The sequence below is a fragment of the Fopius arisanus genome, unplaced genomic scaffold (genome assembly GCF_000806365.1).
Source record: "Fopius arisanus strain USDA-PBARC FA_bdor unplaced genomic scaffold, ASM80636v1 scaffold00006, whole genome shotgun sequence".
Classification (NCBI taxonomy): Eukaryota; Metazoa; Arthropoda; class Insecta; order Hymenoptera; family Braconidae; genus Fopius; species Fopius arisanus.
The window spans coordinates 1,376,231-1,390,763 of record NW_011887745.1 but is presented as its reverse complement, the minus strand read 5'-3'; the positions used below and the strand labels follow the sequence as shown (position 1 = coordinate 1,390,763).

Here is a 14,533-nt window from a genome sequence, read left to right as displayed (position 1 = left end):
ATGAACGAAATAGATATTTAACTGATCCCAAACGAGCAGAAACAAATAAAACGCAAAGCAATTGTCAATTTATCTGTATTTGATTTTTAATAAAATCAAATAGCTAGAAATAAATGGAGAGGAGAAATTAAAGATGATAGATCGGTGTGAGCAGCCACAAATTAAATGGCATATTATTTTTACTAATTTTGTCTCTAATGAATGAGCAGGTCTAATCAATTCTAGATACTCACGCTAATTAATACGTAATATTATTGAAATAATAACAATAATTCAGTGGATGAATAAATATTCGAAAGTGCCAGATTTATTTCCTTTGAAGGTATTAAAAGATAACATTTATTTTAAAAAATTCATGTCAACCATAAAAATTTCTATTTGCCTCATACTTATGAATAATTTGTTACAAATGGCGATTGCGAGGGCCGAAAAAAAAAATGGTCGTCAAAGAAGAGTATTACTGCAAGATAAAAGGAAAAGCGTAAAAAAATGGCCTAATGTCTCGTATTTCTGAACGATGCAATCCCTATTAATTACGGAGATGGACTAATAACGAGAGAGAAAAATTATGAAGCAGTTTTTTCCAAAGCCGCAAAGTTCTTTTCAAACATATTTCATCATAATTTCTCCTAAAACCCCTCATTACCAAGATAATCAAGTATTACCCCGGAAGCGAAATTTTGCCATTTGAATAATTGACAAGTGCTCTACTGAATTATTGCTGCTCTGTAAAAAGTCTCTTGAAGCAGCTCTTGTTGTGTCATTGTCAACGAGGAAATCAACAATACAAACGAGTGTGGAGGAGACAAAACCAGTGAGAGAAGGCTAAAAATAAAATTGAAACAAACAGACGGAAAGATTTATGACGAGACAAATCGTATCCTTGCATTTGTCTTTAGGATATTGTTATACGTACGCGTGTGTGCGCATGCCTATGTAATCCACGCAATTATTCCATTGTAAATAGCATTTATCCTTTCCATCCGATCCTCTGGGCCCACCTCTACTCCTCCCCATGCTCTCTCCTAAATTTTAGATTCTAAGTACACAAAAGGGAAAAGATAAGGTAAATAGGTGAAGGTAAACGAGTAAACGAAATGATTCTTGCCAAATTTTCCATGGAAAATAGGGAAATTATTAACTGAAATGCTTGATGAAAAGAAAGAGAATTGAGAAAGAAAGATAACTGATGAGAAAATAAAATTATAAAAATATATTAGTATTATAAACAATTATTGTGTGTTTATTGCGAGCCTCGAATTATATCCCAAGTTTCTCAGAAAGTGTATAAATAATTTCAATAAAATTTTACACATACTTCGAGGGAAATTATTTATTATCGTTTTGGGGAAGGATTGTGGCTTGAGTTCCAATGTTTGGCAGTGAATTATTATTACATTAAGTTTATCACTTTAAATCCCTGATTATTATTGAATTTATCAACTCATTAGTCATTTTTTCGGCTCGACTTGTCGGAATTCTTCGAGGAGGATGAGCTAGACATGTATTTACTCGAGGAACTTGTGCTACTGCTGCGTTTCTCTCCTTTACCTTTTTTAGTCACGTCTTTTAGTCGTCTGTCACCTGTAATTATGTTGATACTTGGGGTCGTCTTGGAGCTTGATGAGTCGATTATCACCGAATGGCTCGAGGACCCTTTGTATTTTTCTGAGTGTTTCGAACCTGATGGATAATTCACCAATTTATTACAAATCCGCCAATCGACTACTAAAATAATTGAATATAAAACTTACTAGATGTTGACTTCTTCGTCTCTTTTTTGCTCTCTACCACAGGCTTCGGTGGTGGTTTATCCTTCACAGGCTGCAATTAACAATTATTTGCCGTTATCATATCTTCAATTTTTATCAATAGTTCAATAAATGATTAAGAGCTTTAGAGGCAGATTTAGTTGAAGACAAAACAAACCTGATGAGACTTGATGCAGTTGGAGCAGTACCAGAGTAACTTGGGCACGTCAATCTGCGAGTCCTGAATATGAGGAGTGTGACACTCCTGGTGATAAAGTGCATGACAATCAGCGCATTCGACGAGCCTGTTCCTGGCACCCACGTCCATGCCCTTGCAAACGACGCAAGTCAAATCATCTTCGAGGATCTCAGCCAATGGATCATCGCTGATTAACATATCCGGAGGCGTTCTTGCAATTATTTCCTCCGGAGAGTCACTTTTACTGGATTTATGGGAGTGTTTGGATGATGAACTGGAGCTCTTGCTTTTCTTACTGCTCGTGCTGCTGTGATCACTCAGCACTGGCTCCTCCATCGTATACTAACAAAAATTAAAAATGTCATGAATTCTTTCCTCAGGTACTGAAGTATGAAAAAAGGGAGTTTGTCAATTATTAATTGTCAAAAATTGTAAATGACAAAATAATATCCAAGGAATATGTATACTCCACCTTTTTATGCAGCACATTGCAGAGCATCTTGGAGAGGCCGTGTTTCTGCTTGATAGCTTCATCCAGAAGACTCCTCAGCTGGTCCATTGAATCCTTATTAGAAGAATGTAGGAGTCTCAGTCCCTGCACAAAGTGCGAGTCCAAATCCGAATGTGTCATTTTATTATCCTATCTACCTAAAAAATACCGTCGATTCCACCCTGCAACAAAGTGCTCAATTAAAATTTAGGTTATAAAACCCCCAAACCCATGGAACTAATCCCCAACCCGTCGAGATCAGAACACAAAAAAAAAGGCCAAACCTAGACAAAATGCTCGTTCATAACAACGGAAAAATGGGTGCTGACGAAAACCGTGTGGAGCTCCTCATGTTTATTGTACCTTGAAATCTGAACCTCGAGTTCTCCCCAGAGGACCTATCATCCGCCTCATCCCCTCATGCCGTACAAATAAAAGCCAATGAAAGCTGTTTGAGAAAAATTCAGTGGAAACATTGACCGAAGGTTGACTAAAATAGTCCCCTTACCCCTGCAAAACCGAATATCTTGTACCAATCGAACTCCCCCTCTTGCCCCGCCCCGGAATGAAAAAAAAAATGAAGAAATGTCGGAGTAAAAAAGAAAGAGGTAAAAGTCTCGAATCCATTTGTTGCAGATTGGCTCCTCAGGTGCATCTGTTCATCAGTGCATCTGTGCATCTGGATTCTCGCGAGTTGAATATTTGCCTGAGAGACGGCTGGCCAACATTCCACCAGCAGTTGGCAGTTGGCAGCCTTGCATAAAAGAAATAAATAATCAAAAGGCGACCATGAAGTGACAAATAAAATGCTGCTCTAAACCCGCTGAACAATCAAAAAGTGCAATTCCCTCCCCCCCACCATCAAAACCAATCCCCACCTCCAGTGACAAATAAAAATTCTTAGATTTACCTGGATGCATTGAGGTGACTAAAAATTCCCACCAAATTCCCAAAAGAAATAAAAAAAAATGAAAAAAAATACCGTGCCTCAAAATTTCATAATTCGAGGATGAAAAATACTCTGGTGTCTTCCCCTCTCTTGAACAATTAAAGAACGGTTTTTTGTGAAAAACGTGGATTGTGGGTAAAGACGCGCGAGATTGGCTTATCGCGGTGGTACGTGAGGGGCAAAAAGAGGGAAAAAGGAAAAACAGGGATGAGGAGTTGAAGTGAGAGAGAGTATTTTGAGGTGTGAAGAGAGGAGAGACAAGGTTGCAAGGAATCGTGGCGACCGCCACCGCCACCGCTACCAATACCAACATCATCATCAGGCATCACCAACATCACCAACATCACCAACATCACCAATACCATCAACACCGCCACCACCGCCACCGCCGCGCGCTTTAATCCCAATCGTCGCCTTCCATCCTCTCTTCTCTCGATGCTGAGGGGGTGACATTTGGAGTAACACTTGCATATTTCAGGGAGAGAGTCAAGGAAAAAAGAAGGAAGTAATATCACTCCTGTGCGCTGCCAACTCGAGGGGAAGTTATTTCCACTTAAATTTATTTCGGATCAGTGCGACTTGAACTATCCCCATTGTTGTATTATTATTTTTGCCTTTCGAAGTGATAAAAACAAGTGTTGAATGAATTTTTGGCATTTTATACCTCGATTATTTCCACACACGTAAGTGACTCGAGTCCAGCAATTTATAGATCACTTCCTTTAACACTGGATTGTCAATTAATACTTCGAGTGAAAATATTTGTGTTCAGTTGTTTCATTTTTTTTTTGTTCCGAGGGGCTTAGACGCGATTTTACAGTTGATCTGGCGATTTACTGGTGTTTAACATCGAGGCGCACTTCTACATTGATAACCTCACTATTTGGTTTGTGAAGTTGAAGAGATTTCAATGATATTGTAAACAATTGGTAGTGCGGGGATTTTTGATTGTTGAACAATTGGGGTGGAGTGGTGGAGAGGGTTATGAAGATGATTTTGTTTGTTCGGTGGATGGAAAGTTATTAGCAAAGGCTGAAAAATGAAAACAGAGAAAAAGCAGAACGAACAGAATTGCATACCTAGTGCGGTGGTTAAGGAAGAGGCTGAGGGTGATGGCGTTAAAATTAAAGAGGAAGGCAATGGGGGAAGTCATGATGATGCCACTGGTGATGACGGGAATGATGCTCAGAGAGATGCTGGCTTGGATCAGGGTAATGGAGATGCTAATATGCCCATTGACAATCAGAATGGTACAACCAATCAGCCCATATTGAATTCGGTTAAGCAGGAGAGTGAACACAGTAATGCTAATGATGATTTGAATGCTGGTGAGTGATTTTTATATTTTGTGTTGATGATTGGGAGGCGAGGGAGATTAATTTGACATTAGATATTCACTGAAAAAGTCATTTTTGCCACCAAAATTGACTTCATTTGGAATTTTTAATAGTTCTGGTGATTTGACTGGAGCTTTTGGAGATTCTCGTGATTTACCCATTTTTTTGTTACAGATAATATTCAGCCATTAGTTAGCAATGTTTTGGGTAAACAAATGGGGGGTAGTGGTTGTGGCGAGGCCCAATATATGCAACAGCAGAGCCAGATTTTTGTATTCTCAACGCAATGGGCTAATAAAGGAGCTGAAGCAGTTCTCCAAGGACAATTTCCCTCGATCGTTGCTTACCACTGCTCGCAGCCACAGACGAAGAAATATCTTGAGGTAGATTTAACCTTAAATAAAAGAATCGAAGGTATTAGAATAAATAACTGAGTAGGAAATGAGATTCAATTAATTCATGAGCAAGGCGTAGATTTTCGTGTAGACCTGTTATATCGGCAGTATAACAGGGTCTGTCTGAAAATTTTAGTAGTCTCGATTTAAATAGACCATTTTCACAAAATCTGAGAGAAATGGAAATTAGGTTTTCTTTAATGTTGTCGAATTCAATTTGAATAGATGATTTTTCATAATGAAAATTCATTGAAACGTTCTATTTATACACAATGTGGTACGTCCCGATCTCTAAACGTTTTTAATCAATATCTGTTTATCTAAAGCAGAAATAGTAGTTGTCATGTCTCTTTTTATAGATCCAAATGACAGTTCAACAATATTCTTCTAGATTCCAAGTTATTTTGGAAAAACGCTGACGGCTAAAAATGTCAGATAGTAAAAGTAGCATCATGAAAAAAATAGTATTCTATTTATTGACACCGCATTGAAATATCATTTGATTTGTTACAGAAACATCCCAACAAGATAAATCAATTTCGTCAGAACCCAGCGCAATGGTTAAACAATATTGCAATGATGAAGCAGAAAGGCCAGCACCAGCCCCCAACCCCAAATTTTCCTCCAGAGCAGCCAAGTGACTTGCCACCACTGGATCCAACAGCTCCATTCTGGAATGATCAGCCGAGCCTCCGTAATTTGAACGGTGGTAATGCAGCAGAGTCCACACTGGATGATACGAATATAGATGTGCCTTGTCTCGGTCCAAGTTCACCGGGTAATCAACAGACAAATAGTCAACCACCTGGTAATCCAGCAATGGGACAGAGTCCAGGTTTACTCGGTAGAACGAGCCCTGGTGGTCTCCAGCCATCACTCCAGGGTGTTAAAGTACCAGATGAAAATTTAACACCTCAGCAGAGGCAACACAGGGAGTCACAGCTTGCTACGATAGGTAAACTCCAGATGATGCTCTTTCCAGAACAGAAGGACGACTCCACTGGTCTCCTCGATCCAGCCCATGTACCTCCTGCCGGAAATTGTCCTGCTAGTAATGTTCCTCCTGTTAGCACATCTGGAGGTCCCTGCTCGACGAATATGGAGTGGCACAAATTGCAACATCCATTTCTCGATGGAAAAAATAAAGTTGGCGTGGGCAGTCCAGGTTCTCTACGGGGTTCAGGAATGGTGGGTGGTGTACCCCGGAGTCAAGGGCCTCCTCCTCCATACCACCAAACAGCCCGTTCGGCGAGTGTCCCAATAGCAATTCCCAGTCCAAATCCATCATCACCCAACAACCCAACCTCCAACCTATCCCTACCATCGCCACGTGCCAGTTCAGCCCTCAATTCACCAGCTGACTGCAATCGACAGTTTCAACTGAATCCCCCACGTGCAGGTCACCTGCCAGGCCAGAGTCCGACTAGTCAGGACTCACCAACCCCTGCCAGCCAGCCATCCTCATCAGTTCCACCTTCCCGACTAAATCACAGTAATCCTGGAACTCCAGTCTCCCACTCGCATTTATCCTCCCTCAGTCCCAGCAACACAACTCCTCAGAAGGAGCCTCAACTCGACTTTCCCCCCAATCAGCCTTCCAATGTCGAGGGAATGTTCTGTCGAACACTACAAAATCTCGCCCAGCAAAAGCAACAGCAGCAGCAACAGCACAACACACCAGGTGTAAAAGAGGCAAATCTGATGCCAGTCCCAAGCCCCCAGCAGATACAGTACATGAATACCTTCGACGGCCAGGAATTGACCATCCAAAAGCAGCCGAACACTAGTCTAAAAGACCCCAGTCTCCAAACAAACAACAATACGACCAATAATCAAGACTTATCAAGTCGAATGCTTCCAGCCTCCCTAGATAACAACAATCAATTTCCAGGCAGAACAGAGGGCACCAGTCCCACGATAGAGAGTATGAATCGTGGCTTCGGTGGATCCCTCCACAGCCCCCATACACCCCACACTCCTCACACACCAGGAGGCGCCCCTCAGACACCAGTCGACAACAAGCAGAATAACAACAACACCACTAATAACAATAATAACAATAGCAAGACTTCTGCGAGTGCCCAGAGCAGTCCAGTCCCAATGACTCCAAATCTGGGTGACAGTATGGGTCCACCGAGGACAATCCCAGCATCACCAAGCACAAAACAAGAAACGTCTTCGCCATCTTCCAAGGATATAAGTCAGCCACAACAGCCTCAACAGGTCTCCCAGCAGTCGCAGATACAGTCGCAAATGCAGTCGCAAATGCCACCACAGCAGTCACAAGCCCCTCAAAATCCTCAGCAGTCGCAGATGAATCAGCAGAGCAATCAGAGCAGCAGTGGAGTACCAATGGGTCAAATGAACGCATTCCCCTGCAGCAGACCTCCAGTCAATGTCAGCCAACCGGACAATGTACCTCTGAATCCCAATAATATTGGTGGTAGGATGGGGGGTATGGGAGGTATGAATGCCAATCACTTCGATCCAATAACTTCATTGGCACAGATGAGTCAGCAACTGACGAATACAGCTGCCAGCAATGCCCTGGGAAATGATGGGCCGATGCATGGGGGAAATATGATGCCCTTTGGGGCACCCCATGGAATGCACATGATGCAAATGGGGGGCGAGTTAAATGGCTGTCATCTGGGACCTGTTAATGAACCCAATGACGTGGGTATGTGCATGGGAATGCCTGGAGGCCCACCAGCCAGCTACAGCCCAACGACATCGCACACTGGCAGTCCCACCATTGGACCCAATAAGATATCCCATGGAATGATGGGTCATGGAATGATGCCGGGGCACAATGTACCTGGGGGATATCCTGGCAGCGAGCATGTGCCACCACCGAGATTGATGGGGCACAATGTCGGGCCCAGTCCTTACAATGGGGCCAATATTCAGGTGAAACCCAGTGCTCCCAATACCATTCAGTACTTACCAGCTAGGCCCAATGTTGGACATCCACCCAGGGGCCCTTCCAATCTCGATTTGAATTTTCTCCAGAGATTTACTAATCCTCCAATGCAAAATATGGAGAGTAAGATGTCTTCGCCATCGGTTAATTTACCCTATTTTCCAAATGGATGTATGCCTAATAATATGGGGGGCCCACATTCGGGTATGAATATGGGCCCTGGTGGGCTTCCAGGAATGGGGGGAGGTCCGCCCAGGATTGATGGACAGATTAATAGTCCTCATGGGGGTATGAGGCCAGCACTTCCCAATATGAGGCCACAGCCTAATATTATGAGGATGCAGCATATGGTGGGGGGTGGAGTTTTTCCGGGGAGTCCCATGGATCCTGATAAAGTCTTCCCTCCTGAAATGGCTCAGCAAGTGGGCAATCAACAGAATCCTGGGATGTATGTGCCTGGTAGCAAGGGCAGTCCTATGGGACTTGGACCACCACCTGATACCACACAACCATTGCCTCCCAGTATGGGTGGGGGTAGTAGTAATTTTAAAAATAGCCCATTTGCTGGGGGACCCAGTATGGCTGATCCCAATTATGCACAACAGTTTCATAATTTTCAACAGCAACTTTATGCTACTGGCTCCAGAGCAGCTGGCCCACCACAACCACCTCCACCGCATCCTAATATTCATCCACCTGGTAATTCTCATTCGCATCAGCAGTTCTTCATGCCCAAGTAAGATGCTGTTTTTTGGAAATTCCTCGGGAGTCAAGGGTTGCCGGTTTATTTATTATTTTTTTCGAGTGGATTGATCTGTGGGACAATTTTTTCGGAAGAAATTTTTATGTCACTTTTTTCTTTGAGAGTATAACATTTTTTTACTCGATCAAAAAATTTCTCTCGTTTCGTGTCACGAGGTAATTTTTTCAAGAATTTAATTCTTGAAAAGAATGTCTCATGATATTTTCAAGTAGAATCATGTATTCTGAAGGTAATTCGACAGCTGATAGTCGACGCTTTACTCCCGATTAATTCCCACAATTTCTATAATTTTTCATGTAAAATTTCTATGAGATAAACTATCAATTTGTAAAATTCTGTCGTCCATCAATGTCCTTGTTTCGTATTTTTCAAGATTCCAATTGCAGAAACAATGTTCCGTGCAATATGTAACTTTGTATGAAACTAAATGAAATGAAATAATGAAAAAAAAATGAATCAGCCGAAATTTTTGCCGGTGCGAAGAGTGTAAATTATTGATTGACAAAAAAAAACAATATAAATAACAAGTGGAACGTAAATATGATGTAAATATTTGTGTAAAATCAGGTTGTTTTTAATTGTTTTCATTCTCCTCTTTGTAGTACAACTGAAAGTCTCTACCGGGCCAGAAATAGTCGTATGTGAGAGGGGTGTTGTTCCAAAATGAAAAACCAAGGAAAAATCAATTATCGAAGATTATTTTACGGAATGTTTATTGATTTATGTTACGAGTGTACCGTTCCATGTACAAGACTCCAGCGTAATTGAAACGAAGGAAAAATTTGAGATAATTTTGTTGGTGCAGAAAATGGCCTCAACTGTGCATCAAAACGACAAAACAATGTTAACGGTAATTTATTCTTCCGTTGTCAGAATAACACAAGAAAAAAAAAAGAACAAAATATACTTTAAAAAAATGACGCAGTCACAAAAGCTCAAATTCATATTTGTACATATATTCGATTATACTTGTAAGCATCCAATTGAGCATAACTTCTTAATTAATATCCCCTCATTCTCCCGTTTTTTTCCTTTCTTAAAAAAAAAACTGAAAACCCCATTTTCAACTGAACAAAAAGAAGAGATGAAAAAACGTAAATTGAAAAAAATACTTTGTGACCAACTCTGTGCATAATCATGACTTCACTTAGCCCATTTAATAATCCTATAAGAAAATTGAATAAAATAATGAATTATAGTAATAAAATTAATTGAATAAGAACAATTATGTTGTTGATGAATGATTTTTATTATGAATGAAATAAAATAAAGATATTTACAAGAAAATTCAGTACGTGAAAACAGTTTTTTTTTACTTTTCTTTTGATGCAGTACTTGACGGAACTTTTCAAATCACTTTTTCTTCCTTTTTCTTCCGCTTGGGTATAGTCTACTGCAAAAAGTATACCTACATATCGTTACAGGTTAGTATTGATCAATTTTCTACTCTTGAGTTAATTCAAGTGAAATGAGCAATGTTTTTATCTCACGAAAGCGCACATGGATACATTTCTCTAATTATTTTGCCATATCACAGGCTCCAGTGGAGAAATCGTCGAATTGGTTAAATGAATCTCAGTTGATCATCAATATACTCAGACTCAATGTTGTCATTTGAATGAATTGAGTCTCATTCCAAAGCTTAAACAATGAGTCAATGAAACGTTGAGCCAATGAAGGAAGCGCAATAATTGTATTATTTTTTTTTTTTCATTTCTCCTAAGTTTCTTCGAAATCTATAAATACTTCAACAACTACATTCATCAGCCCAAATTGTAACGTTCACAATTCTATTGCAGGTTTTTCTTTGTCTCATCGATTTCTAGGCATTTTCAAGTGTTTTCAAATACTCGTAATTATCTAGATATAACTTTGGAAAGTAACTAAACGTGTTTGCGCAATTGTTGACTGTCGTCGAGCTTCCAAACTCATGGTTGTTTGCTGAACGACTTTCACCTGAAATCATTCAATCACGTTGAAAGATTAATAAATGGGTTGAACCAATGGTGAAATGTTTTCGCAGAAATCGTAAATCGTTACACACCACTTGCACAAATTCAATCGTATCTAATTCTGGGAGACATGTAAGAAATCAAAGGAAAGAGCCAATTTTGCTAATGGATTCCTGCAGTTTTCAATCGATTTTACTTCATTTAATTTGTCGAATTGCAGAAGAATGCAGCAGATTTCATTGAATTGCATGAATGCATTGGGATTTACATCAGACGTTTCCCAAGTAGAAACTTCTTTTAATTTAGAATGATGTTGAACATGTTTTACTCACAACATTCATCTATTCCCTCGTTCATCTAATTTCGGAAAAATTTCCTTCACCCCTACTATTCAATTCCTGGATTAAACCCATATTTTAATCAATATAGATAAGTGCTAGGTTTTTTTTATAGGCTTTCCCATTATAGCGGTGCTCCAAAGAAAGAAGTTATGATTGGCATCAGCGAGATGAAGGTAGCTTACATGCAAAAACTGGTGCGCTAGTTTCAAAACGGGAATAGCATACCAGGATGCTATTCTCAGCACAATTGCCCTATTGGTTTTCCGATATGAAAGTGTTATAGTAATAACTGCCATTACACCGGTGTAACGGGGATATAATAATAATTTTGTGAATGTCGAACTGTACCTTTTCTTCTCGGGTACATAATCATCCCATTCGCTGAGGTCGTATTTTGATAAATCTCCATCACCATCGTCTTCGTCGTCCTCTTCTTCTCCAGTTGCTTCCTCATCTTCTCCACCTCGATTCACTGCCTCCTCCTCCTCCTCTTCATCCTCATCAAACTGAAATAATACAGCAATATACACTCAGATGAAATTATTACATCGAAATTAATTATTCATTGTACGATATGTACAATAATTGTACGTACATGATTTTTAGTATCACCATGCACCACAAGATCCTCAGTACCTCCAAACTTGTCCTCAGAACTTATTTTACGAGGTGGACTACTGTACTTGGAGGACTCCTTCGAATCATCATCTGATCTGTCCATTTTTCGCTTCTTCTTTCGCCTCCCAAATTCGTCATACTCATCGTCGTCGTCATTCCTACGTTCTTTGTACTCGACAACCCCTCGATCATTGTAACCTCCACCGTAGCCTGTCCTTTCCTCTACTTCACCGAATTTCGGTGCATTACACATGTTGCATTGTTGACGTCGTGCCCAATTAACATTCCCGCATTTACTGCATTGCCAGTCATCAGCACTGCAATTATGAAACAAATATTGACAAAAAAATAAAAATTCATTCTAATTGGTAAAATTAATCATTGAAGTATTTGATGATTTGCTGCGAAGGCATTCAGGACTTCAATACCTGAAGAGTCCTCTGCTTTTTTCAGCAGCCACTTTCCCTATTTCCTGTCCCAGTTTTTTCTTCTTTGACGACTCTCCTCTGTCTGTACAAAAATTCATATTAAGTAAACGAATTTAATTATTCAGTTGGGGGATTCAATGTAAGATAACAATTTAGATACCTTTTCCACATCGATTACAAGAACTTCGTCTGGCAAAATTGATGTTGGCGCATCTAAAAAGAATTATCGATATAATTTAAGAATAATAGAACATAACTATTTTTTCACACTCAATATTTTTTCTAGAGCTAATAGAAACTTGATAATGACGACAAATTTTTGAAGTTTGGCTCAGTTAATTCCGAGTTATAAATTATGAAATGCATTTTGGGTCAATTATTGCACTATTTACTAGTAAATTGCGGGGAATTTATTTAATTAAATTTTAATAATGAATGATAATAAAAAAAATACACACTGGGAATCAGGACAGACCCAATCACCATCGTTGATCCGTTGATGATTGTCCTCTTCAACTTTACTCCCATCCATTCTTCAAAATTATTCCCAAATCTGGATAATATCTGTTTTATCCAATAATATTTAAATATTCAAAACTGCTGAATCAATCACACTCTCATCGCTCCTCACAGAGTAGAGTTCACATTCGAGAATCTCTTCCAATTGCGAATTGAGAAGTTCATCGAAAATAACTCCAGGTCTCTGCAATTGAACGAAAAAAAAAAACAGAATAAAAGGATCATCAAAGGACAGGAGACAATTATAGTGGTGTCGATTTGATCTATGAAAAATGTATGCAAAGGGATCTTTCACAAAATTCACACCCATAACTCAATGAATGATTTCCAACAAATTACCTGGATGTGCGCAACAGCAATTTTTTAATTGAAAAATCCTAATAACCTCGTTGATATGTGAAGAAAAATCGATTGAATTCAATAATAACTCAAGACCGGTATGCAGAAGGAGATAATCCCTACCCTGCAGATGTCAGAGTGTTTTTGCCCATCCGCCATATTGAATTTATAGGGTAGTTTTTCGCTGCACATGTGAGTACGCCATTTTTAAAGTGATTACACTCAACAAATTCTTGGACGACAGGTAGTTTTGAGTTTTCTCGGGGATCAGATCAGACACTACCAGCAGAGATAGGTTGCTCATTATTTTTCTGATTTTCATTGAGTAAAATGGCAGCACGAAGAGCCATTAAGACAATCGATTGGGCAGCAATTGCTGCACGTATCAATGAAAATGACAGAGCAATTTACGCTGCTTTCAAGTCAAAGTCCGATGGATTTCTTCGTCGGTGAGTTTGGGCTAAATTATACTTCATATCGTTACATAATTTCTTCCACAAATTTAAGTTTAACCTTTCACTCATCTGTCAGTATTTATCGCTGATCAACAAATTTTCCTGGCTAATTGGGCTCATTCAGTAGTTCGTATTGTTTTTGAGGTAGAAGTTGTTTTTATTGGGTGAAGTTTGAGGACGAAAAGTGATTTTAACCTCAAACTTATGTTTCCGGAATTTTCTATCTCGAATAATTAAAGAAATTAAATAAATACAGGATTGCTTAAGAAGACGGAATGATGAATGTGAGTTAATCTGGAGAAATGAAATTTCAGTATGGAAGAATTCCCTGAGAGTGTCCCAGCCATCGATTGGGCATTCTACAAGAAGAACATCAGCGGTTCCATGGTAGACTCCTTCCAGAAGGAGTACGACAGCCTACAAGTGCCCTATCCAGCTGACAAATACACGGCAACTGTCGAACAACAGGCAGAAGCTGCTGTAGGTATCACAGTATGATCTAAAAAAAATGTGTTATTCATTATTTGATTTTCAGGACCAGAAAGTGAAAGCTTTCATCGCAGATTCCAACAAGCAAATCGCCGACTGGCAGGGTGAGATAACTCGTGTTCAGTCGCTTATTCCATTCGAGCAGATGACAATGGAGGACTTCGCTGAGGCTTACCCACAAGTTGCCTGGAACCCAGATAAGCCAACACTCTGGCCACACATCCCGGAGTACCAGCCTGGTGATGAACCAGAGAAAATCCCAGAGCCAGAACACTAAATTAAAGCAGTACATTGTAGTCAATTCGATTCCTCCCAATAATACTGTATAAAAATATGCTACTCGAAACAATGTATCATTTACACCAGTTTCAAACTGGAGATATTGAGAATTCATATTGAAGAAGTAAAAAAAAATAATCTACGACCATTGAATTTGTTTCATTTGGCAAATCCGAGAAATTATGATTTCTCTAGACTTTTATGGCTTTTATCCTACAACAAAAATACGTAAAACAGGATGTGATAAGAAATTTAAAAACAACTTCAAAAAATTGCATTGACTCTTATATTTATTCAGGTAAATCG

General features: G+C 39.5%; 4 protein-coding genes across 8 annotated transcripts; 2 read left to right on the top strand and 2 right to left on the bottom strand.

The window, feature by feature from the left end:
- Window positions 1–1,220: 1,220 nt before the first annotated feature.
- Window positions 1,221–4,141, bottom strand: IntS12 (Integrator 12). Of its 4 annotated transcripts, none has more exons than XM_011316332.1 (5): window positions 4,054–4,141; window positions 2,423–2,622; window positions 1,930–2,292; window positions 1,755–1,824; window positions 1,221–1,683 (listed from the first exon to the last, which is right to left on the bottom strand). In XM_011316332.1, the coding sequence occupies exons 2-5, from the start codon at window positions 2,579–2,581 to the stop codon at window positions 1,448–1,450; spliced, it is 828 nt and encodes a 275-aa protein (XP_011314634.1). In that variant the 5' UTR covers window positions 2,582–2,622; window positions 4,054–4,141; the 3' UTR covers window positions 1,221–1,447. The 4 variants fall into 4 exon arrangements, with proteins under 4 accessions (XP_011314634.1, XP_011314635.1, XP_011314632.1 ...); XM_011316333.1 differs by lacking the exon at window positions 4,054–4,141 and adding an exon at window positions 3,428–3,504; XM_011316330.1 differs by lacking the exon at window positions 4,054–4,141 and adding an exon at window positions 2,725–3,323.
- A 261-nt stretch (window positions 4,142–4,402) lies between these two features.
- On the top strand, window positions 4,403–9,724 carry lgs (legless). Of its 2 annotated transcripts, XM_011316328.1 has the most exons (4): window positions 4,403–4,717; window positions 4,901–5,109; window positions 5,635–8,780; window positions 9,410–9,724. In XM_011316328.1, the coding sequence occupies exons 1-4, from the start codon at window positions 4,429–4,431 to the stop codon at window positions 9,450–9,452; spliced, it is 3,687 nt and encodes a 1,228-aa protein (XP_011314630.1). In that variant the 5' UTR covers window positions 4,403–4,428; the 3' UTR covers window positions 9,453–9,724. The 2 variants fall into 2 exon arrangements, with proteins under 2 accessions (XP_011314630.1, XP_011314631.1); XM_011316329.1 differs by having other exon boundaries at window positions 5,635–9,724.
- A 782-nt stretch (window positions 9,725–10,506) lies between these two features.
- Window positions 10,507–13,165, bottom strand: LOC105273725 (zinc finger Ran-binding domain-containing protein 2). Its single transcript, XM_011316327.1, has 7 exons — window positions 13,005–13,165; window positions 12,605–12,849; window positions 12,307–12,359; window positions 12,147–12,228; window positions 11,696–12,035; window positions 11,449–11,606; window positions 10,507–10,763 (listed from the first exon to the last, which is right to left on the bottom strand). Exons 2-7 carry the CDS (start codon window positions 12,676–12,678, stop codon window positions 10,760–10,762), a joined length of 711 nt encoding a protein of 236 aa, XP_011314629.1. The 5' UTR covers window positions 12,679–12,849; window positions 13,005–13,165; the 3' UTR covers window positions 10,507–10,759.
- A 79-nt stretch (window positions 13,166–13,244) lies between these two features.
- On the top strand, window positions 13,245–14,375 carry LOC105273723 (ATP synthase subunit d, mitochondrial). Its single transcript, XM_011316323.1, has 3 exons — window positions 13,245–13,453; window positions 13,774–13,939; window positions 13,995–14,375. Exons 1-3 carry the CDS (start codon window positions 13,335–13,337, stop codon window positions 14,223–14,225), a joined length of 516 nt encoding a protein of 171 aa, XP_011314625.1. The 5' UTR covers window positions 13,245–13,334; the 3' UTR covers window positions 14,226–14,375.
- Window positions 14,376–14,533: the final 158 nt, after the last annotated feature.

Excerpts from the sequence above, each read along its gene's own strand:
- IntS12 (XM_011316332.1), bottom strand. The coding sequence starts at position 2,581 with ATGACACATTCGGATTTGGACTCGCACTTTGTGCAGGGACTGAGACTC. Across the intron at positions 1,825-1,929 it reads ACTGCATCAAGTCTCATCAG|CCTGTGAAGGATAAACCACC; the intron begins GTTTGTTTTGTC and ends TGTTAATTGCAG. Across the intron at positions 1,684-1,754 it reads GACGAAGAAGTCAACATCTA|GTTCGAAACACTCAGAAAAA; the intron begins GTAAGTTTTATA and ends ATTATCCATCAG.
- lgs (XM_011316328.1), top strand. The coding sequence starts at position 4,429 with ATGAAAACAGAGAAAAAGCAGAACGAACAGAATTGCATACCTAGTGCG. Across the intron at positions 5,110-5,634 it reads AGACGAAGAAATATCTTGAG|AAACATCCCAACAAGATAAA; the intron begins GTAGATTTAACC and ends GATTTGTTACAG. Across the intron at positions 8,781-9,409 it reads CAGCAGTTCTTCATGCCCAA|TACAACTGAAAGTCTCTACC; the intron begins GTAAGATGCTGT and ends TCCTCTTTGTAG.
- LOC105273725 (XM_011316327.1), bottom strand. The coding sequence starts at position 12,678 with ATGGATGGGAGTAAAGTTGAAGAGGACAATCATCAACGGATCAACGAT. Across the intron at positions 12,229-12,306 it reads TTGTAATCGATGTGGAAAAG|ACAGAGGAGAGTCGTCAAAG; the intron begins GTATCTAAATTG and ends ATTTTTGTACAG. Across the intron at positions 12,036-12,146 it reads AAAAGCAGAGGACTCTTCAG|TGCTGATGACTGGCAATGCA; the intron begins GTATTGAAGTCC and ends TCATAATTGCAG.
- LOC105273723 (XM_011316323.1), top strand. The coding sequence starts at position 13,335 with ATGGCAGCACGAAGAGCCATTAAGACAATCGATTGGGCAGCAATTGCT. Across the intron at positions 13,454-13,773 it reads TCCGATGGATTTCTTCGTCG|TATGGAAGAATTCCCTGAGA; the intron begins GTGAGTTTGGGC and ends ATGAAATTTCAG. Across the intron at positions 13,940-13,994 it reads AACAACAGGCAGAAGCTGCT|GACCAGAAAGTGAAAGCTTT; the intron begins GTAGGTATCACA and ends TTTGATTTTCAG.